This window comes from Mustela erminea, chromosome 11 (genome assembly GCF_009829155.1).
Source record: "Mustela erminea isolate mMusErm1 chromosome 11, mMusErm1.Pri, whole genome shotgun sequence".
In the NCBI taxonomy this organism is placed as follows: domain Eukaryota; kingdom Metazoa; phylum Chordata; class Mammalia; order Carnivora; family Mustelidae; genus Mustela; species Mustela erminea.
Genome location: NC_045624.1, coordinates 2,026,777 through 2,052,507, shown reverse-complemented (window position 1 = coordinate 2,052,507; position 25,731 = coordinate 2,026,777). Strand labels below are relative to the sequence as shown.

Here is a 25,731-nt window from a genome sequence, read left to right as displayed (position 1 = left end):
TATTTGGGCCATGCGGAGAGGTAACTCCGAGGCAGGCTGTATTTCTCTAGAATTCTCGTCTAACCCAACAGCCGTGTGCTTCCCAGATAAGAGCCGGGACTTTCGGAAGAGGTGGGGAGTTGCAGGTATGTTTGGAATTCAGAAGGACTGTGGCCTCGGCGGTGCGTGTCTCCTTCCCAGCCCCAAGCCCTTTGCGGCGGCATGAAGGGCTGACATGGGGCAGGAACTGGTCTTTTCCTTTCGTGTGGGCAGAATGTTTGTAGCAGGGCTCTCTGGAGAGACGATCTGCGGTCAGCTGGACACTTAGCACCCCGCCCGGACACTGTGCCTGGTCACCGTAGAGACGACACAGCCGTGTTCCATGCTGTCGTCTCTGCAACAGAGAGCCCCATTCTCTCCGGACCACAGACCAGGTTTCCGTCCGTGCTGCTCGCCACGGACAGGCTTCCCTGACTCCGTGGGGTCTGGGCTAGGCGGTCTGCGCCAATGAAGAGAGCTCAGCGTGCGACCTGGCCGACAAAGGGTGGAAGGCTCGGAGGCGCTGAGAGCTCTCTGAGTTCTACCAAGAATGTTGCGTCCAGAGAAGCCGCCCTCCAGCAGCACTCACGCGGGGCCCGGTGTGCCACGGAGGAGGTTATGAATGGGGTGTGCCACAGTCAGACACAGAGGGGAACCCGCCCTGCGGCCGGCAAGCGGCGTCCCGACTGTCACCTGCACGTCCCTGTACGAGCAGGAGCGCTCGACCTGTGGGCCGTGCAAGCAGCAACTTCCTTCCTCTCCAAAGGCGTCCCCAGAAGGTGAAGCGCATGGCCCTGCCCCGCCCCCTGCTCCACCCCGCTCAGTCCTCAGGCCGCCTCAACTCCGTCCAGCCTGGGCAGCACATGTTCACCTCTGCCTGTTACTGTCCTGTTACTGGGGGGTCAGTGGTGTGTTCGGCAGCACGTGGTCCTGCCAGGCAGGGGGAGAGGGACTCAGGTGTCTGTTCACCTGCCCCCTACTCACCACCCCTCCCCAATAGCCACAGAAAAACATACTTAAAAAGAAAATGATGAATCAGTGCTTTTAGAAATAAGTACAGCACAAAAAATAAGATTCCTAAATAAGCACGATAAGAACAAAGAAGGACCGGGACAGAGAGATGAAGCAGGAGGGACAGGGCACATCGGACACACTCTGGGTCCTGCAGTGTCCGAGCCGGGCCCGGGTCTGGGTCTGAGCGTCTAGTGTCAAACAAATGGGAACCCTCAGCTCTCCCAGGCTCCAAGGCAGCCCCTCAAGACACGGGCGCAAACAACACAGCGGCAGCCTCGCAGTGTTCACGGCCATGTCCCGGGTCCCCTCCCGCTGTGGCCTCAGTTGCTAAAACATAATTCAGAAAGGAGCACTTTTTAGTCCTCCAGCAACCGGGGATGACCCAGTGCCGGGCTAGCCATGGATGTGCAGCGGAGGACAGGAAAGTCCCAAGATGCTGATGGTCCAGCAGGGGAGACGGACGGCAAGCACGCAGTCTGGACAGACACGCAGAGTGCAACAGCGTGTGCAGGAATGTGAGCACATATGCAGAGAGGGCGGCGGGGATCCTGGGGTGTGGGCAACGACGTGAGCACGTCCTGAAGGCCGAGAAGGAGCCACTCGTGCAGGACGGGGGTGAAGCCTTCCGGGACAGATGGGGGAGTGAGTGGTGGGAGCACTCTGTGGACCCCCGACTCCAGCAGAGAATCCGGGGCTCTTCAAACGAGTGTATGGGAAAAGCACATCTTTATTTTTACTAAACTTTGACTGAACTCTGGTGTTCCTCCAGTGATGAACACCTTCTGTTCATGCCCGTCAACCAAGACGGGCATCCCTGAGATCACAGAAAATTTCACATCCGATGACCTTGCTGAAGAGCTCACAAAACAGTGCTCAGGCTCAGCACTGCCCCGGGCCAGGGGACACGAAGCCACCCGTCTGACGCCTGAGCAGCACTGCTCTAAAAGCAGAAGCGTCCCTACACCACCGATTCCTTTCACGTTCCTACAACACACATTCCCCCTGAAACAGGCAGTGCCACATGTTTCCTGCATCGCAAAATCTTATCTTGAGAAGGGGCCCACCCCAGGTCCGTAGGCAAATGATTTAAGAAATAACAACATATTTAAGAAAATGCTACATGAACTGAATCTCTTTCAGAGGTTTCTCCATCAACGCCATTTTGTGCAAGTGACTTTTGATAATAACTGAAGAGCCGTGGGGTCCAAAGTAAGTTGACACAAAAATTAGGAAAAAGAAGAAAAACTACCTGTAATGAATTAAAGATGGTGAAGTTCAGTACCCACTTATGGTCTACTGCTTCCAGGAAACTATGACTAGAAGATGCTCTCAACCAGATAAAAGACATCTTCAAGAAATCAGCATCGAATGTCATCCTTTGTGAGCTGGAAGCATTCTCTCCGAGGCAGGGAGCGGCGCCCATCCCACCACTTCCGTCCAGCACGGCACTGGAAGCTTCAGGAAGACGAGAGAGGAACTGAGTATGGAGGGACTGAGAGGAGGACGGTCAGTACCTACAGCTGGTGTCACTTTGTAAGTGTAAAATCCAGGAGAACCAGTGGATAAAGTACTAGAATCTGTAAGTGAATTCAGGGGGCTGCTGGGTGTGGTCGACACACACAAGTCAGCCGGCTACCTTTGTCCTGAGGGCAAACACACATAATTTTGGGGAAAGGAGAAAGATAACGGAGCCGCTGCTGGCAGGGCCCCGGGCGGCGTCCCACTGGCCAGCCCGACTTCAGCACAGCGGCGGAGGACAGCTCCACGCGCGTGGCCGGCCCGCAGCCAGCACGCGTGTGGGGTCTGCCGTCTGCTGCAGGCATCCGTCCAAGCCCCGGCGACCTCTCGGTCCGTGCACAGAGACGGGCAGAAGCACAGAGACAGAACAGCTCTGGAGGCAGCCCTCAAGCGCGGTGGGAATGGGATCGTCAGCCAATGTCCCAGTCTGTCCTCTGGTGGGAAAATCCCAGGACCCTTTCTCTGCTTCCCGTGAGACGGAGTCCTGGCTGTCCACAGCGACAGTCGCTCACGAGTCCCTGCCGTCCTGGCTTTCCTCTTTCCTGTCCCACATGCGCTGCTCTGCATCCTGGGGCCAGGTTCTAAGTAAACTACCTGTGCCCATATCCTTGTCTCGGGCTCTCCTTCAGGAGAGCATGAGCGGAAACCACGTACAAGAGCTTCAGATAACGTGTGGGACTATGAATGAGTCTTGCGGAAGACGTGTGAGACTTCTCTGCATAAAACTGTAAAAGAGCGTCCGAGAGCATTTGTAGCTTGGAAGGACACGCATGGTGACGATATCCATTCACCAAAACTCATCTATGTGTCAGATACAATGCTAATCAAACCCCAGAAGACCTTTTTTAGAAGCTTGACAAGCTGATTCTAAAACGACATGAAAATTCAAAGAGCAAAGAATAGCCAAAATGTGCTCAAATAAGAACAAAGCAGGAGACACGCTCTATTCAACATGAAGATCTTTTAGTATATGTGCTGCCGAAGCGAGCACAACATGAAGATCTTTTAAAGTCACAGTAATTAATATGCTCTAGTATTGATGAAACAAGAAACAAATGGACAATCAGAACAGAACGGGCAGCCAGACAGGCCCCTAAATGTACAGTCACTATAACACAAATGTGGCGCTAAGACGGGAAGAAGCTGTTCTTTGTAATACTAGATTCTAGGACAATCAGATGCAAAAGTGCGGAGAAGTTATTTGTAATAGAAGATTCTAGGGCAATTAGATACAGTATATATTTTTAAAGGCCCTGATTATTACTTCACTGTGCATAGAAGTCCATTACATGTGGACTGTAGAAAGAACCTCAAAAAGAAAAACAAGGAAGTTGGTTAAAGATAATATAGGAAAAAATTATTATCTTTCTACTTATAATCATATTTATTGTCTACCCTTCCCTAATTAAGGGGCATTAACGATTACTAATTGTTCCAGCAGTGTTGCTTACTATACCTTTTTATATGACACTTCAGTCTCACGTCATGACTTTTGCTTTTAAGGACATTTTCATGTTAATACCGTGGCTTAGTCTCTCTGTTTGTGTTTTCTTGACGTACTTTTGCCTAACCTGGCTCTGACGTTTTGTTTAGGTATGTATTTTACGAGTGGCTTGTTTTTCTTTCTGGACCATGAAGAAAGGCTTTGGTTTTCATTCCAAATCTTAACCCATTTGTATTTATTGTTATAGGTGATATTTTATTTCTCTTGTCAATAGTTACAATTTCCATTACATTTCCAGAAGCAACTTCGCGTTGCTTCTCTGTTCTGTATACTTTAAGATCTATAACTTAAAAGGTCTCACTTAACAAGAAGTTATGATAAAAACAGAAAACGTCGAACATCTTGGGAAATGTGCTGAGCCCAGGAAGCTAAGCTGGGAGCCATGAGCAAGGCCCTCTACGGAAACGGAGGAGTCCAGCGTCACCGCCACGTCTGTTAAATGAAGGATTATGCCACGACCGACTTCCCTCGGGTTAACGCGCGTGCGTCTTGCAATTTCGGTTTCAAATAGCATGATTGCTGTTTTTATAATTTGATGAGTGAATCTAAAATTTATATGAAAAGCAATCTGACAAAAATGACACGTCACTGAAAATGTCACGAGAAAAGCGGCACAGTCTGATGTGGAGAAGGGGGACGAGGGAAGGAGCCTGGTGGGAGCCCGGAAAACACCGGCACTGGCTCCGGAGGGACCACAATGGAGAAGAGGGGCCTTGTGGGGCCGCGGCGCGCACGTGTGGGTACGGTGGGCAACGCGTTTTAGAAATGCCACACGCCATCCCAGTGTGGAAGCCTCAGTTTCTGGCCTGTCACGTGGGGGCTGCATCGGCACCAGAGGACACTTAGTTACAGCAGGAACGCGCAGAGCGTGCTCAGAACAGGACCGGCCGCAGCGCCATTGCTCGGATGGGCTGCCCACGGTTGCCATCACCCCCGGTGCGCACGGGCACACCCAGACCGAGAGTTCCTGCCGGACAGAAGGCTAACCTCGCTCCCCCCCAGCTTCCGAAGGACGATTTGAATGGAGCAGGCCTTTTTAAACCTGACATCTCTTCGAATACCACGTACCCTTGGCCCGGAGCCCTCACAGGAACGAGAATCTAGGATGGGACGAGGATGACACCCGAGGTTAGTGGGGAAACAGGGAACAGTTTTCTAAATGAAACGGAGAAAACTCAACCACTTGGAAAGAAATAAAATGAGGACCTCATTCCAAACCGTATAAAAACAACCTGTAAGAACAACCCGTAAGAGAGATACAGACTAGAATAAGTGATAATGATTGATTGATTGAAAATAAACTACAAGACACCACGGAAAGTGTAGTTTGTTTTACAGAAAACCCTGTTTTAACCTTAAAGTTGAGGTTGCCCATAGCAGCACAGCCTCAAGGGAAAAACCATAAGGAAAACCTTGACAGATTTATAACATGATCACTTGTAAGTTCTGCAAATTAAAACATGTCATAAATACAATGAAAAGGAAAACTATCAACCTTTTGAGACATTTGCAGCTACAATCAGTAAGTCCACTAGGGAAAGTATGGCCCAAACGGGAGGTCATTGGACAAGAGGAGATGTAATATCCAAAGTGGTATTTAAAACAAGGTAATTCAGAGAAAAAAATTAGGAAGACTGCACTTCCCCATCACATTGGCGAAGGTTAAAGCCTGCCCTCGTCAGGTGTTTGGGGACGCGGAAAGCATCCCATGCAGGCGGCACAGGCCTAAGCTTTGGGGAGGTCCATTTGGAAACTGCAGCAAAAGCTTTAACAACATGAGGCAGGCTGGTCTGGGGGCTTCGGGCCCAGGGGTCTGAAGCTAAGACGTCATGGACGGCCACACAGACCGTCAGCCAAGCAGATTCCTGTCCCGGAAGCTGGAGAAATGGTGTTCACCAAGAGGCGGACGGATGGCATCCTTACAAGGGAGTCACATCACAGTATAGAAGGACATTTCAGTCGTTGGGAAAAAGACAGACACATTACTGGAAGGAGGGAACGTAAGAAGGAAGGGGGGGAGGGGATCCCGAGGGAAACTGTCCACGTGGTGCGGGGGCAGAGGGGAGGCGGGAGACGGGGCGGCAGACGGACCGAGCACTTGCCGACACACTGTCAGCCGTGACTGGGTCTCCTGCGCAGCACTGATTCCAGAGGCAGCGACGGCGAACATACCTGACTCCTGCAGAGCCGGGCCGGGGGTGAGGGTTTGCGGACGAGCAGCTGGAAACGCCGTGGGCAGAAGAGAGGCAGAAACGCCCGGAGGGCCCGGGGAGACGGAGCAGGACTGCACGCCGAGGTGCCCTTCCTGAGACAGGAGATGCCTGTGGCGTTCCTCCACCCGGTCGGCCGCCGAGCACTGCCGGGGGCACCAGCGAGCCAGCGCGTCTGACCTCCGCGTGGGGCTCCGCGTGGGGCTCGGCGTGGGGGCGCAGGCTAAGGCCGCAGGTGCCGGCGGGTGACGTCGTTGGCCGGAGGAAGGATGCTCGGGGGCCGGGCAGAGCACCGGCGGCTTCTGGGGAAAATCACCAAGAAGAGGAAGAAGAAGATTATTGCAACCATATTAAAAAACAGAAAAAGAAAACCCTATTTGGGACACACTTAAGCAGAGTACCTGACCATAAGAGGACAAGAACCAGGTCACCCTAGTAACCCGCGGCGGACTCGTGACCTGGTATCTGGGGCGGGGGGCCGGGCCTTCGGGGGAAGGAGCCAGGGTGTCCTGCCCCCGCCCGCAGGGTCTGGCAACAGAGCAGGCCGTGTAGACGCAAGCCTCACCTGGGAGGGGCGGGCGGGTAACGTTGTTGGCACCTCGGATCCCGGAACGGCCGAGGGGGTCACGCAACATTCGCGGGATGGGTAAGGGCACAGACAGCAGATGCTGGACCTCAGGGAAGCCAGCTCAGCCCCAGGCCACAGGTGACAGGGCGCGCACTCCTGGGCCCAAGGGCCGCCGCGCTCCCTCTCCGCCACATGTCCCCCTCCGGACCCCATGCTGCCTCGTCGGCCTTTTCTCACGAGGATCCGAGGCCTGAATGGGGAAGACAAGACAGACAAAGTCACCCACGGAAGGCAGAGGGTCTGTGAGGGCCACTTGGGGCCCCTTGGGGCCACCCCTCAGAGCCACGCGCTCTGGGGACACTGGGCACTGAGCAGGAAGGACAGCCCGGCTGCCGGGGTCAGGCTCAGAGCTTGCCTCTGCGGCTTCAGCCCCACGGGGGCTCGCCGGCAGTGCTCAGGCAGTGTCCCGACAGGAATATAGGATGACAAGTGATCCCAGAAAAGCTGAACATAGAAGCCGGTGATGGGTATTTTGGCACAGGCGTGGGCTCCATAATGCCTGTAAAACCCAATCGCAAATTTGTAAATCAAATCAAAAGTCTGTGAAATGAGCCCAAGTGGGAGAGAGAAGTGGGGATGAAATCAAAGGAGGGTGGCATATTGCATTGTGAGGCTGAGTTTAAAAATGAGAGACCATCTTGGAGGGAACTAATCACTTTTTGGCAGAATAGTTTCCCTCCAGTGCAAGTTCCGACGCAGACTATCGAGTGTTACTTGAAATAGTTTCTGCCTCACGTCACCATTATCCTGATCTTTCTAAAACTCGCCACGACGTTTGGCTTCACTGTCACGCCTTTAGCACAAGGTTGGTGCAAACGGGGCTCCGGCGGTGGGAGTGCGTCGTCAGGTACAGGGCAGTTAGCGCGGCCGTGGGCTGGGGTGCAGCCAGCTCCCTCCCCCGGCTCGCCCCCCGCCCTGCCTCTTCCCAAACCTGGAAGGGGAGAGAGCAAAGCCCACAGGCTCCACCCCTGGACTGGGGATTCTTGGGGCTACACAGGCGACTGGCCGCTCGTGGCAGAGCTGTGCACACCGGAGAACCGTTTTCACAAACCTCCAGGGGTAGATAGTTCTTCGGGTGATGCCCCAAGGGGTGGCGGCCACCCCTCCTCCTCCAGTCTCCCTGGCTGGGAGGCTGGACGGGCCCCAGGCTTCTTGAAGCTTCGCCCCGTGAAAGCACTCAGAGAAGTACGTGATGCGACAGACCCGAATCATGGGGTCCTGTCCCCGCCCCCGCCCCACCTTCTCCTGTGCACGCAGGCCCACGGCCCGCCCACAACCTCAGGGAAACACAGGCTGTCTTCAGACGGCGACGATTATTTTGACGTTAGCCTGGGGCCTGTAAATGAATGAAAATATTTTTTAAAACTCACACAGTGGAAGCGTGAGTGGGTCTAGGCTCGCAGGCCGACTCCCGGGGCGCAGCTGTGCCACCGAGCGGAAGCGGCCGGTCCCTCCACTTTGTGCTTTGGCCCCGGCATGGCCGCACTGACTCCGGGGCCCAGATCTAAGAGGTACCCACTCTGCGTTCCTGGGAGCAAAATCTTGGGGTAAACAAGAAGTGCAAACCCAACAGACAAAAGCCCAACCCCCAGAACTGGACAGACTCGGGTTTACAGGAGCCAGAAGCCGTCTCGGCGGCTGCTCCCTTTCTGAGGCAGGAAAGGCGGCAGGCGGCTGTGTGTGAGGACGCAGGACATCATCTGCGCCGGGGGGGACTCTCATCGGGCTCTGTGTTTTGTGGTCCCTGCGTGGGGCCCGTCACTGCTGTATTACCCCGTATACCCCTTTATTCCTGGTGCCACTCTGGGGCAAGGGAGCCCTTATTCTCCTGGGTACATACGGCCACGGTCTGATCAAGACCGTATTTTTCACTGGAAGCGGCGCGTGTGCATGTCTTGTGCTCCATCCGAATCAGGGCCGCGGGACACGGCCCGCGCTCACGCCCGCGCCCTGGTGTCTCCAGCATCATGCTAGGCACCCAGCAGGAGCTCGATGAGTATTTGTTGATTAATGGAACTTGAACCATGAAAGACAGCCCTCTTTGGGGAGCTCCATCCCTTAAGTGGGCCAATTAGCTTGTCTGCTCCCCATCACCGCTGATGGGATATTGTGAATTACCCGCGTCTACAATCAGCGGATTCAGGTCTCATCACCGTGAATAGCTTTCCACTCGTTCAGCCTGCCGAAAATAGCTGTACAGTAAACTCTCATTACGGAGGATGATGGTGAGATGGGGTGTTCTAATTAATTAAACATTCGGGTCAGTAAAAGGAGAACATATATATGCAGAAGACCAGCTTCTACAAAATCAGAATATAATCAGATAGACGTGGGCCTACAGTCTCACCAGACGCGACGCAGCCGCACGATTCCAGAACGACCGGACGCCTCGTGCCGGGCCTCGTGCTGCACGGCTGGGCGGCGGCGTGGAAAGCTGAGGTCCCAGGAACGCAGCGCGCCTGAGGGAGAAGCTCACACCTTCCCCGACGCCCGATACGTCCGTGAAACCGCATTTCAGGGTTCCGGGGTCCGCCGCTTTCACTCGCCGACACTTCAGCGCGTCACGCCGACCTCCGGCAGCCCCAGTTCTGGACAAAGGGTGGTTAAGGAGCACAGTCTCCAGACTTCGGAAGGCACGAGGAGAGAGGTGGGGACTTCCAGGGAGCCGGAGCGCCCGGCGTCTCCTCACTCCCACAGTTTTGTCTCTCTCCGTACAGGAATTAGTTAATTAGTATTCTCCCTATAAAATCTATTTTGGTCCCACATGTTAACAGCCATTTCAGCAGAAACTGAAGCAGTTCAAATGAAATCTGGCATATTTACCCAGCTTTTCTTCAACTTCATATCCATTCACTCAAAGATTATCTAACGAACAGAAAAAGAATGTTTTAACTATTGTTTCTGGGTCTTGGCTTGGACGTGTAGGTTTCTTTACGCATCTGCCCTCAGAAGCATTTGATTAGTAAGAATAATTTTTAAATGAATAAAATGAGATGAAAAGGTAACGCAGTCCAGTAAACCTGCGGCTGTTAACCTTGGCCGTGCACCCTACGACACCCATGACCCAGGAGTCTTTTAAAAAGGCCACACCCAGGCCCATGCCTGAGATTTTTTTTTCTTTTTTTTGGTAATTTAAATGTTCTGGGGTGGGGCCCAGGCAGGGGCACCTCCACTGTTCAGGGAGACACTAACCCGAGTTGAAACCCGGACTGTGGCAGAGGAAAAAATGAGCTTCTTCGCTGAATGTGTATTAAAACAAGAACGCTCTGTCCCATCTGGACTGGAGAGGACACCCTGTCCCTGGGGGCACGGACGGCCACGTCCCTGGAGGAACGGTCCCCAGCTGCGCCGCCCAACGTCCAGGACTGCCTCCTTTTCTGGTCTCAGCAGACCCCCCTCATCTTGGTTCTCCAGACGCAACCCCAAAACCTCAACGAAACACGAATCCACAAGCCCTTCTCATCTTTCTATTAATTGGGAAGTGGCCGGTTCATCCGTAATCGGTTCCCACATTGTACACCGGGCCGCGAGCTCGTGAGCCTGATAACATCTCGGTGCGTCTGCGAGGAGGTGGCTGGCTATCACGACATCAAAGCCACTGGGAGATGAAAGGGCATCTGTGTATTTGCATCATAAACAAGCCTCACATACGAGATATTCCAAGAATCTTTCATTTTAACAGCTGGAAAAACAAGGACCGAAACCCCCGTGTCCAACACAAGCCTGCCCTTCCGGCTGGTGACTCAGTGGGAGGGGCTTGGATCAAGCCCCTGCAATTAAGTGGGTGATGAGCAAGGACTTGTCCGGCTCTTTATGGGGTTCGTGGTGTTTACGGATCCCTGGTTTATGGGATACGTCTATCGGCATCGGGGCGCAGCTGCAAATAAATTTTCATGGGGACGATTTGTATGCTGGGGAACAAATTCCAAAATTCTTACACCCTTTACTGAAGTTTTGCATCTTAAAAGGGGCAACTGGGTACGTCTCACCCTGCTCTTGGCTGCTGACGACCTGCACCGCCCAGACCACCTCCCCGGGTCGGTGACGCAGGAGCAGATGCAGGCCCGGTGGCACACGGTGAGTGGAAACCGCCACTCCTGCCCTCAGTAGGGGACAGGCCGCTCTGTCCGGGCGGCTGGCCACCCTCGTCCTCAAGCATGAGGCAGGAGCCGACCGGGGGCTTTCCCTGTTCCCGGAACCCCACTCACGTGCCGGGTGTCTGAATCAGAGGAACACCTCTCTGAGACGGCCTCCAAAGGAGAACACAGTCGCGCTGGACAGTGTGATCCACTTTCCACACAGCAGGCCTAGACACAGAGTACTGCACTCATACGCCTCTACACTTAGAACGATGTCATCTAACACGGCAGCTTCTCCCCCTTTCAGAGATAATGTTTGGAACACAAGGAACTCGGAAATATCTAAGTAAATCAGCTACTTAATGCCATCATGGGAAGACACATTCCACATCAGCATCCTTAAAGTTATGTTCTTTCATTAAACGTACAAAAGAAATACAAAACCAAAAAGCGCACTGTTTCGAGTGCCACACGTCACCCTGGCGAATGCAGCCAGTGCCGGCTGGAGCGGATCCCAGCCAAACGCAACCCCTGAGTGTGCAGAACTGACCCATTTCCTTGCACATCGCTGCGGTAACTAATCTTTATTGGGCATTTATGGGGGGGGGCGTATTATGCTGATCGCTGTTTGCTAAAATAAACATAAAAAAGATCTGTGCCCGTGCCCTCAGAAGCCTAGATGTCCTCCTGGGAAAAGTGAGAGCCGGGGATCCGACCACGTTCCGGGGTACCAGGCTGGGTGTGGTGTGGCCGGAACACGCCCAGTGTTGACTGAACCCCTAAGAAGCCAGACTAGATGCAGCAACGTCACACCTAGACCTGACGCTCCAGCTGCCCTAGTCCTTCTGAGCCTGCCCCTCCTGGAGGGCAAGAGCCAGCAGGGGAGCCTGGGTGCTGTGGCTGGAGCGGGGCGGGCTGAGGGCCGCGGGGCGACGGCCAGACGGGGCATCCGGGCTCCTGTTTCGGTCCTGTCTATGGGGCAAACGCACGGCATTTCTAAGACATCCACAGCTTCTGCGACCCAACATCAGCAGGAATGCAGGGTCCTGATACCCCGGGGGTCCTCTGGACGGCATCGCAGGCTGACCGGCCGGGGCCTGGGGCTGGTAACAGCAGAGCAGCAACCAGCTATGAAAACCCCATTCAAATGTCTCTCTTTTGTCCCAAGGTGCGGCCCCTACACTGAACCCCAGCCCCTCTGCATCCCTTCAACAGGACCCAGGGTGACGACTGGAGACCCTGTCACTCCCTGCAGACCATGGGAGAGCCTGCAGCCTGGCCTCAGGCCCACGCACCCACACCCACCGGCCAGACCACACCATGCTATGGTGCCATCTTGGCTCTGGCACCAGCGCTGGGGCCGGGGAGGGGCCCACCCTTGCTCTGGACTCCCCCGGCATGCGGCGCTCCCTGGAGCCTCAGCCCTGTGGGGCCAAGAGAGGGATAGCGTCCTCTGTCATGGCCACGCTCCTCCTCCCTGCCACAGCCTGAGGGTCAGGAGCCCGCGGCTATCGAGCCTGTGCCTTCGGGCCTGGGCCTGCCCTGTCCGGCGCGTGCTCTGCTCCACGGCCGGCTCTCCATAGCCTGAGGGAGGAAAGGACCTTAGACAAGATGCCCTCTTGACAAGACCTGGACTTCATGGTTATTTTGTCATCATAAAAATCCTATTAGGGGGGCACCTGGGTGGCTCAGGGCCCTCGGCTCAGGTCATGGTCCCAGGGTCCTGGGATGGAGCCCCGCATCGGGGTCTCTGCTCGGCGGGGAGCCTGCTTCCTCCCCCAACCCCCCCCCCCCGCCTACTTGTGATCTCTGTGAGATAAATAAATAGAATCTTTTTAAAAAATCCTATTAGGGACAAAAGTTGAAAATCAGCGCCCTTTCCTCCGTCCCCTGTACGGACGCCGGCACTCCCTGAGGAGTAGCTCTGGGGGAAGCGAGAGATTTTATGTTTTCGGCACAATCACACCTGGAGTTTTTATTTTATTGTCCACTTGCTTGCTGCTAGTATGTAGAAATTCAGTTGTATTTTTGAATGTTGACCTTTTATCCCAAGACTTCGTTAAACACTCGCATGGATCCTATAAGCTACTACTGCCGTCGACAAGGCAGACAATCAGGCTGCCCAGAACGAGCACAGCCTTACTGCCCCACCGCGGATTCCTCGACGTGCTCCCCCCGCCCACCGGCGAGGACCCCCAGGACAATGCCGAGTGGAAGTGATGACAGCAGACCTCTCTGCCTTGTCCCCCGTCTTGGCGGAAGGCACCCGGTCTTTCAACGTGGGGTATCACGTTACACGAAGGGCTTTGTAGCTGCTTTTTACCAGATTGGGGACGTTCCCTCTATCACTCGTGCCTGAGAGTTTCTATCCTGAAGGGGTTTTAGCTTTTCTCAGTGTTTTCTGCATCTATTGAGATAAATACACCCTTTTCTCTTTATTCAATGACTCTGGTGGAATATATTGATTTTCAAATGTTGAACCAACTTCGCGTTCCTGGGATGAAGCCCGTCTGGCCGCGAGGTACCCTTTCATCGCACTGCTGGGTTCAGCGGACCACCCCCTTGTGAAAGATTTAATCCTGCGTGTGCCTCAGAGCTAGTGGTCTGTGATTTTCTTTTTCCGTGATTCCTGTGTCGGGCTTTGGTGCCACAACTATGCTCCCTCATAAAATGAGCTGACAATTCTCTTTCTCTATTTTCTTTTTTCTTTTTTAACTTTTTTTAATTTTTTTTTTTACTTTTTTAAGTTTTTACTTAAATGCCGGTTGGTTAACAGGCAGTGTTGGTTTCAGGAGTGGATTTTAGTGATTCATCACGTCCATACGACACCCAGTGCTCTCACGAGTGCCCTCCTGGGTGCCCGTCAGCGACGGAGCCCGTCCCCCACCCACCTCCCCTCCAGCAGCCCACAGTGTGTCCTCCAGAGTTAGGAGTCTCTTAGGGTTTGCCTCCTATTTTTCGTTTCCCCTATGTTCATCTATTTTGCTTCGTAAATTCTATATATGAGTGAGATCACATGAGGCTCATCTTTCTCGGCCTGACGCATTTTGCTTAGCTCCAACCACGTCACCACGAACGGCGAGGCTCCATCTTTATGGCCGAGTCATACCGCATTGTTTCTATGCCACATGGTCTTTTCTAAATCTACTTTGTATGTTCAGTAGCCAACATACAGCACCTCATCAGTTTTGGATGTCGTGTTCAACAATCGGCTAGTTGCATATAACACTCAGTGTTCTTTCTCTGTTTTCTAAAAAAATTGTGTAGGACTGGTAATATTTTTTCCTTAGGTGTTTGAAAGAATTTGCTAATAAAACCATCTGTGCCTAGAGTTCTCTTTGTGGGAAATTATTCTGAGAAAGTTTAAGGTCTTTGATAGCTATAAACCTATTCAGACTTTTTCTTTTCTCTTACATCATTTTCGATGTGATTCTTTATAAGGAACTTTTCCATTTCAACTTGATGTTTATTGACCAATTATCAATAAATTTATTAAACTTATTGGTACAAAGTTGTTTATAATATCTCCTTATTACACTTTTAATGCCCGTAGGACCTCTAATGATCCTCCATCTTTCATTACTGAAATTATTAATTTATGTTTTCTTCTTTTTCTGAGTAGTTACAGCCAGGGATTTAGTAATCCTATTAATATTTCCAAAGGCCTCGTTGAGTGTTGTCATGTACTCCGATGTTTCTGTCCCTGTCTTTTCCGTTTCTTTCTGCTCCTGCCTCTATCATTGTCCTCACACTGACTCTGGGTTTCATGTGCTCATTTTTCCTGTAGTTTCTTAAGGTGGGAAATTAGATCATTGATTTAAATCAATTCCTTTCTACAATAAACATTCTGGAGTTATAAATTTCCCCCTGAGCACAGCTTCAACGATGTTCCATAAAATTTTATATGTAGTATTTTCCATTTTCATTCAGTGTGAATTATTTCTCTTTTCCTCTGTGATTTCTTCATTGACATTTCAGTTTTCTTGAAGTTCATCATTTAACGTAAATATTTGTTGTTTTTCTAGAGCTCTTATTCTTATTGATTTCAAATGCAATTCCATTGTGGTCATAAGACAGATTCTGTAATATTTCAATCTCCTGAAATTGATTAAGTGTTGTTTTATGGCTCAGCGTGTGAATTACTGTGATAAGCATTCCATATATGCTTGAAAATAACGCGGATTCTGCAATGTTGAGTGGAGTTTCCGTAAATGTCGATTAAGTCATTTAGATCCTATAACTTAGATTTATAGTTTAAATGTATAGATTTATAAATGAACTGATTTATAATCATCATTTATTATTTGGATCTTATATCTTTACTGACTTTTAATGTTTCGTTTTTATAGATTATTGAGAACAGAATTTTACTATGATACTGCATTTATCTCTCTTTTTTAATTTTTTGGTGCATGTATTTTGAATCTCTGTTACTAAGTTTGTGTACATTTTAATTTCGTCTTGCTGGTGCAGCCTCTCATTACTGTAAAGTGTCCTTCTTTACTTTGGGTAATGTGCTTTGCCTCAAAGTCTACTTTGCCTAGCACTACTATAGCTACTCCAATTTTTTTTTCTACTCCAATTTTTAATGATTACAGTTTGCAGTATGTTTATATAAACACACACACTAAATTTAAATATATATAAATCTAAAGTGTATATTTTAACCTGGCTTTGTTAACCAAGTCTGACAATCTATGCCTTTTCATTAGTGTCTTAGTCATTTATACGTCTACCAAGTATTAACATGGTTTCATTTAGGTCTACCATTTTCCTCTTTGTTTTCTATGTATCTTGTCTCATTTTGGTTTCTCAGTTTCTCCTTTCTTGCCTTCTTTTAGGTTAATCACAGATTTTTTGACATTCTATTTTAGTCTCTGTCTAGGCTTTTTAGATATATTCTTTAAATTTTTTTTAGTGGTTGCTCTGGAGATTACACAGTACATGTATAATTTATTACAGAGAATTACTTATATTCAATATTGCATTACCTCCTGTGACATAGAGGGATCTTACAGTCCTATAGTCTCCTCCCCCCAATGCACTAGTGCTTCTTCATGGCAGACTGGTCTTATAATTTGTATTTTTAAAGATTCTTTTGTCTTTCTATTAAAATAAAAATATCAATATAGTCTTCACCCACATGTTCACCATCTCCAGGGACGTCACTACATCTTCTAGATGTAGAAGCACCCCCCCCCCGTTATTACTCTTGAATGTGAAGAACTTCCTTTAGCATTTATGAGTGTGAGTGTGCTGCACATGGATTTTCCTAGAGCTTGTTGATCCAAAATGTCTTTCACATTCATTTTAAAAATTGTATTAATGTTTTATTTAACTCAACATATCTAGAATATCATTTCAACATGCACTCAATGTAATAAAATTAATACTGATATAGTTTACCTTATTTTCATTCATGCCTAGTCTGTAAAATTTGGCTTATTGGACACCTACATCTCCATTCAGACGACTCATATTTAAATGCTCAGTAGCTTTCACTAGTGGCCAGTGAACTGGATGGCGCAGTCCTGGAACATTTCTTTGCTTCAATGTTGAACACTAGCTTCATCGATATAGAATTCTAAGTTGATATTTTTTAAAGATTTATGAATTTATTTTAGAGAGAAAGAGAGAAAGCATGAACAGAGGGAGGGGCAGAAGGAGAGGGAGAGAGAGAATCTCAAGCAGACTCAGCGCTGAGCGCAGAGCCTGACATGGGGCTCAATCTCCTGACCATGAGATCATGATGAGCAGAAATCAAGGGTCAGACTCAACCAACGGAGCCACCCCTGTGCCCTGACAGTTTTTTTACTGCATCGTTTTTAAAATGTCATTCCATTGTCTTCCAGTTTCTATTGTTTCTGGCAAGAAATCTGCTGTTAACTGTAGGATCCTTCGCCTTATGTAACCTGCCATTTTTCTCTGACTGCTGTTTAATACTTGACATCTGTATTTTAGTAAATTTACCATATGCCTACGTGTGTGGGTTTGTTTGTTTGTTTGATTTCATATGCAGGTTTTTTTAGCTTGTTGGATTTGTAACTTGATGTCTTTAATCCAATTCAAGACGTTATTAACCATGATTTCTTCAAACATATTTTTCTGTCCCATTATCTTTCTCATCTCTTTCTGGGATTCTAATTACCATATATTAGATGATTCAGTATTTCTCTACAGGTTTTGGAGGTTCTGTTCATTTCCGTCAAGCTTTTTGTACTTCAGAACTGATCATTTCTATTGACTTATTTTCAAGTTCACTGATTCTTCTGCCACCTATGTTCTTTTGTTAAGTCAATTCTGTGAATCTTTCATTTCTCTTATTGAACATTTAAGGTCTATAATTTCTATTTTCAGTTCTTGGCCATAGTTGCCACCTATTCAGTTATTACGCATTTGTTTTCCTTTGGGTTCTAGTACACACCTTATTAAGGCTTTAAAGTATTTGTCTGCTCATTACAATAGCTGTTTCATTCAGAATTGGTTATTTGATGCTGCTTTTTTCTTGATTATGGGTCACATTTTCTTGTTTCCTCATGTATCTAGTTTTTTATTTGTTATTAAATATAAGTAATTATGAGTAAAACATTGTAGTCTCTGGATTCTTTTATGCTGCTCTGGACGATGATTTTTATTTTAGAAAGCAGTTAATTAGGCAGGCTCAAACTCCATTATCTGCAACAGACAACAGCTAACATCTCTGTTTAAGTATGTTGGCTTTCAGATGCTGCTTTACTCCAGATTTTCTGAGATCTCCCCCACACAAGCATAGTTAAGTGGTTGGCCTATTATCTGGGTGGATTTTAGGTGCAGATTGGGGCACTCTCTCTTTCAGGATTTTCCCTCTTTCTAGATGATCTTCCAGCTCCAAATTCTCTCTTCTAACAGCTCAGTCCAGAAACATGCAAAGTTTCTCCTGTGCAAAGCCACAGACAGTGGAGTACCAGAGGCAAAACGGTGTGAACTCAAAACTTTAACCAAATCAAGTGCTTGAATTGAAAAGGTAGCCTCCCCTCTAGTTCTACCTATTTACCAGTTACACTCCTTTAACCCCTCCCCCACACATACACATACAGTTGTTCAGATTCTGTGATTATCTATGGAACAGTTAATCTGACTAAGCTCTTCCACCATTATCACAAATTTCAACTACCACATAGTGGATTCTGAGTCCAGTATCATGATAAGATCAATAATTCCTACAACAAAACTCTAACCTGAACCAACATGAGATGTTTCTCTTCCTTTACTTTTCCTAGCAGGAGTTCTTACAGTACTGTGAGCAAGTCCAGTGGCCCAGACCATGGCAGGACCACTGGTGGAGAATTTCTCAGACTCTGAAGCCAAGCCAAGTAGAGCAGTACATTGAAAATATCGGAGAATTCATCTCAACTTGCCATCCCCCTCCCCAGAATGGTAACCACAACCATCTCCCATAAACAGTACTTTGAAGGTCATATTCATTGTATCCCCTATAATTCATTTGGATTAGGGAAAAACACCCTGATGAACTGAGAATCTTCAAAAAATCTATTTCTGAAATGAAATGTCCTTCTTGCTCCCTTTCATTACCTGGTTTAGACTTAATTAACCCCTTTTATTGTACTATTCCATTAAAAATATTGTAACCTGGGCTTCTTGTTACTAGAGCCAAAACCCAGCAAACAGTCAACCATGTTTACTAGCCCAGCTAATCAGGACAGCATGTCCAAGCTTTATCAATGTTTGTTTTTCCTTTTTTCTCTGTAGGGCAACATAAATACAAAATGATAGTGAAATCCCTAATATTTAATTCTGATATTTAAAAGGAAACTAGCTACCATTGCTATGTGTCTTGATGAAAATAATATGATAATGATTTTTTAAAATAAAGGAGAAAAAGAAATACTCATAATGAAATACCACAGTACCCCATTAGCTTGACAATACCAAGTGTTGGTGAGATGTGGAGTGTTTGTGATTGTCATCATTTCTGTGACACAAGGCTACAGAAATGGGACTTGTGGGTCAGGCTGTCCCAGTGCTCATTCTAACCCAGAGGTGCAAGAAACACGAGGGCAGGAGGTGTGCTGAGAAGCCAGTGGATGTGAAAATTGCCACACCATTTAGGAGAATATGTGGACATCCACAGGCAGTGATGAAATTTATAAACATCCCACGTCTCCCCCACACTTAGCACTGTCACTCTTGTCAACTTGTAATGTTGAACACGATATACTCCTCAACCCAGCAATGTCACTCTTCATTTATTCTCACACGTATGTACAGCAAGACCCACGTAAAGGAATATTCTCCACAGTGTTTTTGTGCAATAACCACAACTTGAAAGCAACCCTAGTGATCAATGGGAGAGGGGATAAATACATTCTGGTATGTTCATACAATGGAAAACCAAACATAAATAAGAAAGAAACCATATGGAATGAAAAGCGAGCTATGACGACAGGCAACAATATGGATGTACTTCATTAACACAATATTGGGTAAGAGAAGCAAGACACGGAAGAATAGAGACTACATGATATAATTAGTATAAAGTCCCCAGGAGACCTTTCCATACTGGTGGTTTCAGGATGCACAAATGGGTGGCAAAATGATAAAGAAAACCAAGGAAATAATTACCACTCATGTCAAAGAAATTGGGGAGGAGAAGGAAGCAATATGGTAAGGATGGTAGATCCACATACTTTTGCTTAAAATTATTTATCAGCCTTCCTTTACAGTTAATATACTTTCTCATATATCTACTTCACAGTAACATCTTTAAACTATAATAAAATTAAGGAATGTCAACGGCCCTGAAAGCCACGAAATATTGAGTATGTCAGTGCTTTCAGGGTTTTAAGAAGGGCTTGAAATACACCTGCTTGCCACCATCACTACCCCTACCAGCACCACAGTGCTTTCCTGATTGTTCAAGTATTCCAAACGGGTCCCTGTTACATACATTTACATGTCAGAATGTTTTATCCAAATGCATATCATAGATGGTTGATGAGAACCAGTGAAGACAGTTATGGAAAATCTTTAAAATACTAAGCATTTCTCCTCTTCCTCGCCTTTATTAGCTTGGCATTAACATAAATTATCTTTTTTTAAATTTTATTTTATTTTTTCAGTGTCCCAAGTTCCATTGTTTGTGCACCACACGCAGGGCTCCATGCAATCTGTGCCCTCCTTGATACCCACCACCTGGCACACCCATTGATTATGTTGAATAAAGTCCATTGTGTTTTCAGAGCAGGTTCAGAGGGGAAACAGTCCCATTTTTCCTCATGACAACCATTGGACCCTCTACTACAGGTTGGATGAAACAGCACCTGAATCAGGGTGGGACCACCTTCCTGGGGTCTTTGGTCACGATGTACTCAGGGCCGAAAGTAGCTGGCCCAAATCTCAAACCCCTTCAGCCTCAAGGATCCACCTTATGCTTCACACGCACCCAAATGCTCGTTTCTGATGAGCAGTCCCCACCGGACTCCGGGACCCCCCGCTGTTCTCCTTGCTCCTGGCCCCAGCAGTCATGCCTTCCAAAGGCAAGTCCCACCTCCCCGCACATTCTCCTCCTGCTCCGACCACAGCTGGCGGTGCTCCGGGCATTCTGCCCTCATGGCCTTCCTTCACATGACCCCATGCTCTCACTGCACTTCCAAACCACCTCCCCCTCTTCTGTAAAAGATTTGTTCAAGGACACGGGAGCAAACTTTGCTGCCCCTTCCTATTCTGTGGCTCTCCCTTCCTCATGGCAGAACGCACCAACTCGATCCTCCCTGCCAGCTCTGATACCAACTTGCACCAGCGCTTCTCCACAGCGGCACTCACCGGTGTTGGGGCACAGTTTGTGTGGGTGCTGTTGTGGGAATCATAGGATGGGGAGCACCATCCCTGGGCTCTGCCCACTAGACCAGGAGCCCCTCCCAGCTGGGACACCCAAAAATGTTTCCAGATGTTATCAGAGGCACCTAATAACACTTTCCATGAAGATTTCTTACTTTATCCTATCTGAACTTTTAATTCTTTAACCCTCTTAACTCTAACAATCACATCCTCTGCCAACGTTAGATACCCCTCAAAGGGTAAACGCTAGACCACACCACTTCCACAGCCTCAGTCTGGACACCCCGTGCTGCAGCCCCGCCACCCTCCCAGCACGCTGCTCAGACCTGGCCAGGTCTCCGTGCCCCCTCAGTCCCTCCTCCAGTTCAGGCTCTGAGATTTCACTGCAACTGTTACTAATAGCTTTACCTCCCTCACTCTCCTTTTTGGATTAATTAATGCAAATTTGGTTTACCTGGAAAATCCCTGATTCTGGTCAAGCCCAGCTATCTGCTTGTGTGGTACCTGCATCGGAGCAGGGGACAGTCACTGGAGAAAATCCCTCGATCTGCTAACAAGACTCACATCAAGTTGTGGCCAGTGGTCTCAGGACGCAGGACAGTGTTGCTCAGCCCCTTGTGAAACCCACGCCCACACGTCACTGACAGCCAGTCCCTGCTTCCTCCTCCCTTCTAAACTTCCAGGTACCCCATCCTCCAAAATGAATGGTCCATAACGATCCTATGTCCCTCTCACCAGCCAACCCCTCCAGTTACCTGGATCTGTCCCCGTGTCCTCTGTCTCTGCTATTGCACAAACAGAGGATCTAAGACCAACCCTCAATGCGCACCCGCCGGCTCACACCCCTACAACCACGCTTCCCTCTCCCATGGTGCTGGGTCTCTCTTTGGTACGAGGTGACTCCCATTATTAGATGACTGCTCCCTGAGGGCACTCGACTTGGAAACAAAGAGACGAAACCCAAGCCAGGTCCCTTCTGCTTCTCTGTGCTGCCCACGGGCCACCCACGAGCAGGGCCCCCACCCTGCCAACCGTCCCAGCTCCTCACTCCTGCCCACTGGCCTGCTGGAGGGTCCGGGACCTGGTCTTCAGGCGGACGTCTGGGTGGCACTCTGCCTCACCTCCCCTTCACTCGGATCTTCTGGTGCCATTTAAAACTGCAGCCCCTTCTCCTACAGGCCCTGACTCTAACGTATTACACACTTTACTTACTTGTTTCCTTGATCGTCCTCATTATACTGGAAGATACGCTCCATGAATAGAAGATTTTTTCTGGCTTGTTTACTGCTGTGTGCCCAGGGCCCAGCGCACAGCAGATGCTCAATAAATACTTGTTAAGCTGATGAGTAAATGAACGACACCGTGCACACGTGCGTGACGTTGGAAGTGTTCATCTGTTATTGTCTTGTGAGAGCAGAGAGCAGGGATTGGATTTTTTTCTTTACTTCTGTGCCCACAACGCCTGACACACAGAGCTAGACGCTGAGTATTTAATCAACTAATCTTGGAGTGGTGGTCTTGTTTTCACTTTTCAGGTCTCTACTCAGCTAGAACAGGACAAGCTTTCGAATGTTCTGTGTTGCTTGTATCCCCCCAGAGCAGGGAGAGCGTGTGTCAGACTGTTCAGTAATGATCTCTTCCATAAACAGGGAGACACGCACCATGACACAGCGATTTTACCAACTTCACCAAAAATAGAGGACACGCATTTTCCCTTGGATGCAATTATAACTTCAGATCAATGTTATAAAAGAATTTCTCCCCAGATATCCAGGCAGCATTGTGACCAGGAAGAATGAGACCATGTGATAGACGCCCCTCCTGAGGGACGGGTCATCCAAAATAAATGACCTCCTGTGCCCCCAGATTTATCCTTTAATTTAAAACGGCCTCCTTGAATGCAAAAGTCATTCCTCCTTTTGAATTACAAATAGCCTAAAAGAAGTAACTTTAAACTGATTCTTGTTGCTAATGTTAAGGTAACTGGTCGCCTCATCCTTAATGCACAACCTGCCCATGCTGAGCCACCCAGCCCCCCGCCCCCCGCCCCGCAGCTCTGGGAAGCTGGAAGCACCTGGCCTCAGACAGCAGAGCGTGTCCTGCCCCGGGACTCACTACCTGGTCCCGTCCTGCTGGTACCCTAGCTCTGAGGGGCGGGCTTCTCCTGGGGCTTGTTCTGGAAGCCGAGACCCTATCAGAAGCACTAGTTCTAGAACCGGGTTCTGGCGTTGTTCTCTGGTGCGCACCTGCCCACTGCTCTGCTCCTTGAGGCCCCCACTCTTCTCATGTCCTTGCAGACCCCCGTCTCCCACGCCAGCCCAGCCAGGGACTGTCCTTCTATCTGTGACTGGCCTCTCCAGCACTGGTTTCCTACCAGCCTCTCCAGCTACCCCAACTGTGGTCTTTCCAGATTTCAGTCAATCCCAGGATATGTGGTCTAGGCACAGCTCATCAGATGACACAGCCACTGCCACAGAATGTGGTACAAACATCTCAGGAGGAACAAGAGTCTGGTAGAGACCAAGAGAGGGTCTCGGGATTCCATATAGGGGTGTGAGCATGCATGTGTGGGAGGCACCAGCCAAGGCGTCCCTGAGGCTCAGAGCCGGTGGCGTGATGCTCCCCGGACAGCCCACCGCCCGGACAGCTCTCCAGATGACTCCTCACCAACATGGCCCCAGGCATGTGCACAGAGTCAGACGTCTCCGGGGGCCCACAGGCACTGAGCACCCACCATGTGTCCCTAAAGCCAGACCATGCAGGCCTTTCCAGGGAAGGACCTCAATAAAGGACATAAGTCTACTCCTGTGATCTTGTTTATTTCTCTGAAAGACGAGGCCAAGAGTGAGGCGTGAAACCCAGGACTGCTGAGAGGGCACCAGGGGATCTGCACACCAAGCTCCTGCCTCTGTCCAGGGCTGTACCCCAGCTGCATGCCCACAGCTCCCTGGCAAAGTCCAACGACAGCCCAGTCCACACGCCCTTCACCGCCTTCCTTCCGTACAACCCACGCGAATGCAGAGAAGCAACACAAGAGCGTGTTCTGGGGAGCAGGCCCAGGACCACGGCCTGTTTGAGACGGGTTGGTAAGCAGTCATGTCTTCCTCCCGGAGTCCTACTGTCCTGGTGGTCTGAGCCCACAGTTATGTCTTCCTCCCGGAGTCCTAATGTCCCGGTGGTCTGAGCCCGTGGTTGTAGGTTACCTAGTAATGGCCACTGATCATTTTGCACGAGTTGGTCTAGACCCTTCAATTAGACCACAAACAGCTTAATGATGAGACTCCTCCTTTGTGATCTCCAGAGCCCCAAGGAGCAGAACTCCAGAACAGGGTTCAGCCACAGGGGAGTCCTTCATCCTAAACCTATGTTGGTTTGAGGGCGCCCAGTATAGGGACATGGGATTTCCAACCCCACCACCTACGTGATGCCTGAGAATGAGTTCTTGGCATAATCCTGGAGGCAACATGAGAGGTTCAAATTTCAGATCTTCACGACACATTTGATTTCAACTCTGGTTTGAAGCTGAGTGCCCCCACGCATCAGGCACTCCGCTGGGGGCCAATGTACACGCTGATGTACAACACAAGGCTTGGTCTCTGGTACCAAGAATCGACAGTCCAGTGAGGAAGAAAGAAAACACAAAGTAAACATAAGTGAGAATGTGATGAGAAGTACCATCAATGTTCGAGAAGGAGGTGAGCCGGGGAAGACCAGTCGGTGTGGAGGAAGTGACTTCCCGGCAGAGGGCATCGCCAAGCTCCAAGGTCATCCCCGGAACCGTGACTTCACCCTGGTGGGGAGCGACAGCACAGTACCAGGCAGACAGGCTGCGCAGCCCCAGTTCCAACTAGAGCCAGAGCCCGTGTGCCTCTAAAACGCAAGACTCCTTCCCAGCAAGGGCCTCTCCGGGCTTGTGAGTATTTCTCTACTCCCACCTCTGCTCCTCACACACACGCAGTCTTGAGACCCAGCTGAGAAAATGAGGCCACACGGTTAAGGTTATTGTTCAAGGTTATGCAAACACTCAGGTCGGGCAAGGTGAGAAGGCTCCGAGTCTGCCCTTAGGGTTAGCGGCCCGCTCTTCATTAAGAAAAATAGGAGCCTCGGGGAGTCTGGGGGTCAGTCAGCCAGCGGCTAGCTCTGGGTCTCTGCCCAGGCCATGATCTCAGGGTCCTGGGTTTAAGCCCCGCGTCAGGCTCTGCACTCGGCGGGGAGTCTGCTTCAGGAATCTCTCTCTCCCTCTGCTCTTCCCTCATCGACTGTCTGTCCCTCTCGAATAAATAAATAAATAAATCTTAAAAAAAAAAAAGAAAGAAAGAAAGAAAGAAAGAAATGCATGAGCCCTCAAACAGCCAGTCTCCTTGTCTGAGACATTCACTACTCATTCAAAGCCCAGGAACAGAGACTTAACCAAAGGGACAGCATCTAGTTTCTCACAGGGCCCAGACACACCCCCAGAACGACTTGGGGGGTACCCTGAGGTCCCTACAAACTCAGCTGCGCGTATTCCCAAATCTAGCTCTGAGGCTGGTAAACTATGTCTCCTCACAATGCACAAAATGTAAATTTCCCCAGCTCAATTATATTTAGCAAGTATCTAAACATTACCTCAGTGATTTGGTCTCCCCATTAATAACTGGATCTTCAGAATTAACCTCTCATAAGGAAGCCTTCCTTCAGACACCTGATTCTGGTTTCTCAACGTACCACATGAAGAATCTCTGTTTTCCCATAAATCTCAGACTATATGAAAGAATGGGGGAGGCATGATTCGGGGGGACACTGATGCCATTGCTCTTGTGGTCATCCGTGGCCATCACAACGTGCCTCCTTCTTCTTGAGCAAACACAGGCTCTTTATTGGAAGATGCTTAAGAGGACTATGGATCAGGCCAAAATTCAACCATTGTGAACCAACCAGAAA

At 49.3% G+C, this 25,731-nt stretch overlaps 1 protein-coding gene across 1 annotated transcript in view; it reads right to left on the bottom strand.

Annotated features, from left to right (window-relative positions):
- Window positions 1-469: 469 nt before the first annotated feature.
- The window catches only part of LOC116569505 (lysine-rich arabinogalactan protein 19-like), a 90,380-nt gene continuing 65,118 nt past the window's right edge, over window positions 470-25,731 (bottom strand). The window contains exons 5-8 of the mRNA XM_032305796.1: window positions 6,830-7,082; window positions 6,227-6,566; window positions 2,367-2,487; window positions 470-509 (exon numbers count right to left, since the gene is read on the bottom strand). Of these exons, the coding sequence (XP_032161687.1) occupies window positions 470-509; window positions 2,367-2,487; window positions 6,227-6,566; window positions 6,830-7,082 (754 nt within the window). The remainder of the gene's footprint in view (window positions 510-2,366; window positions 2,488-6,226; window positions 6,567-6,829; window positions 7,083-25,731) is intronic.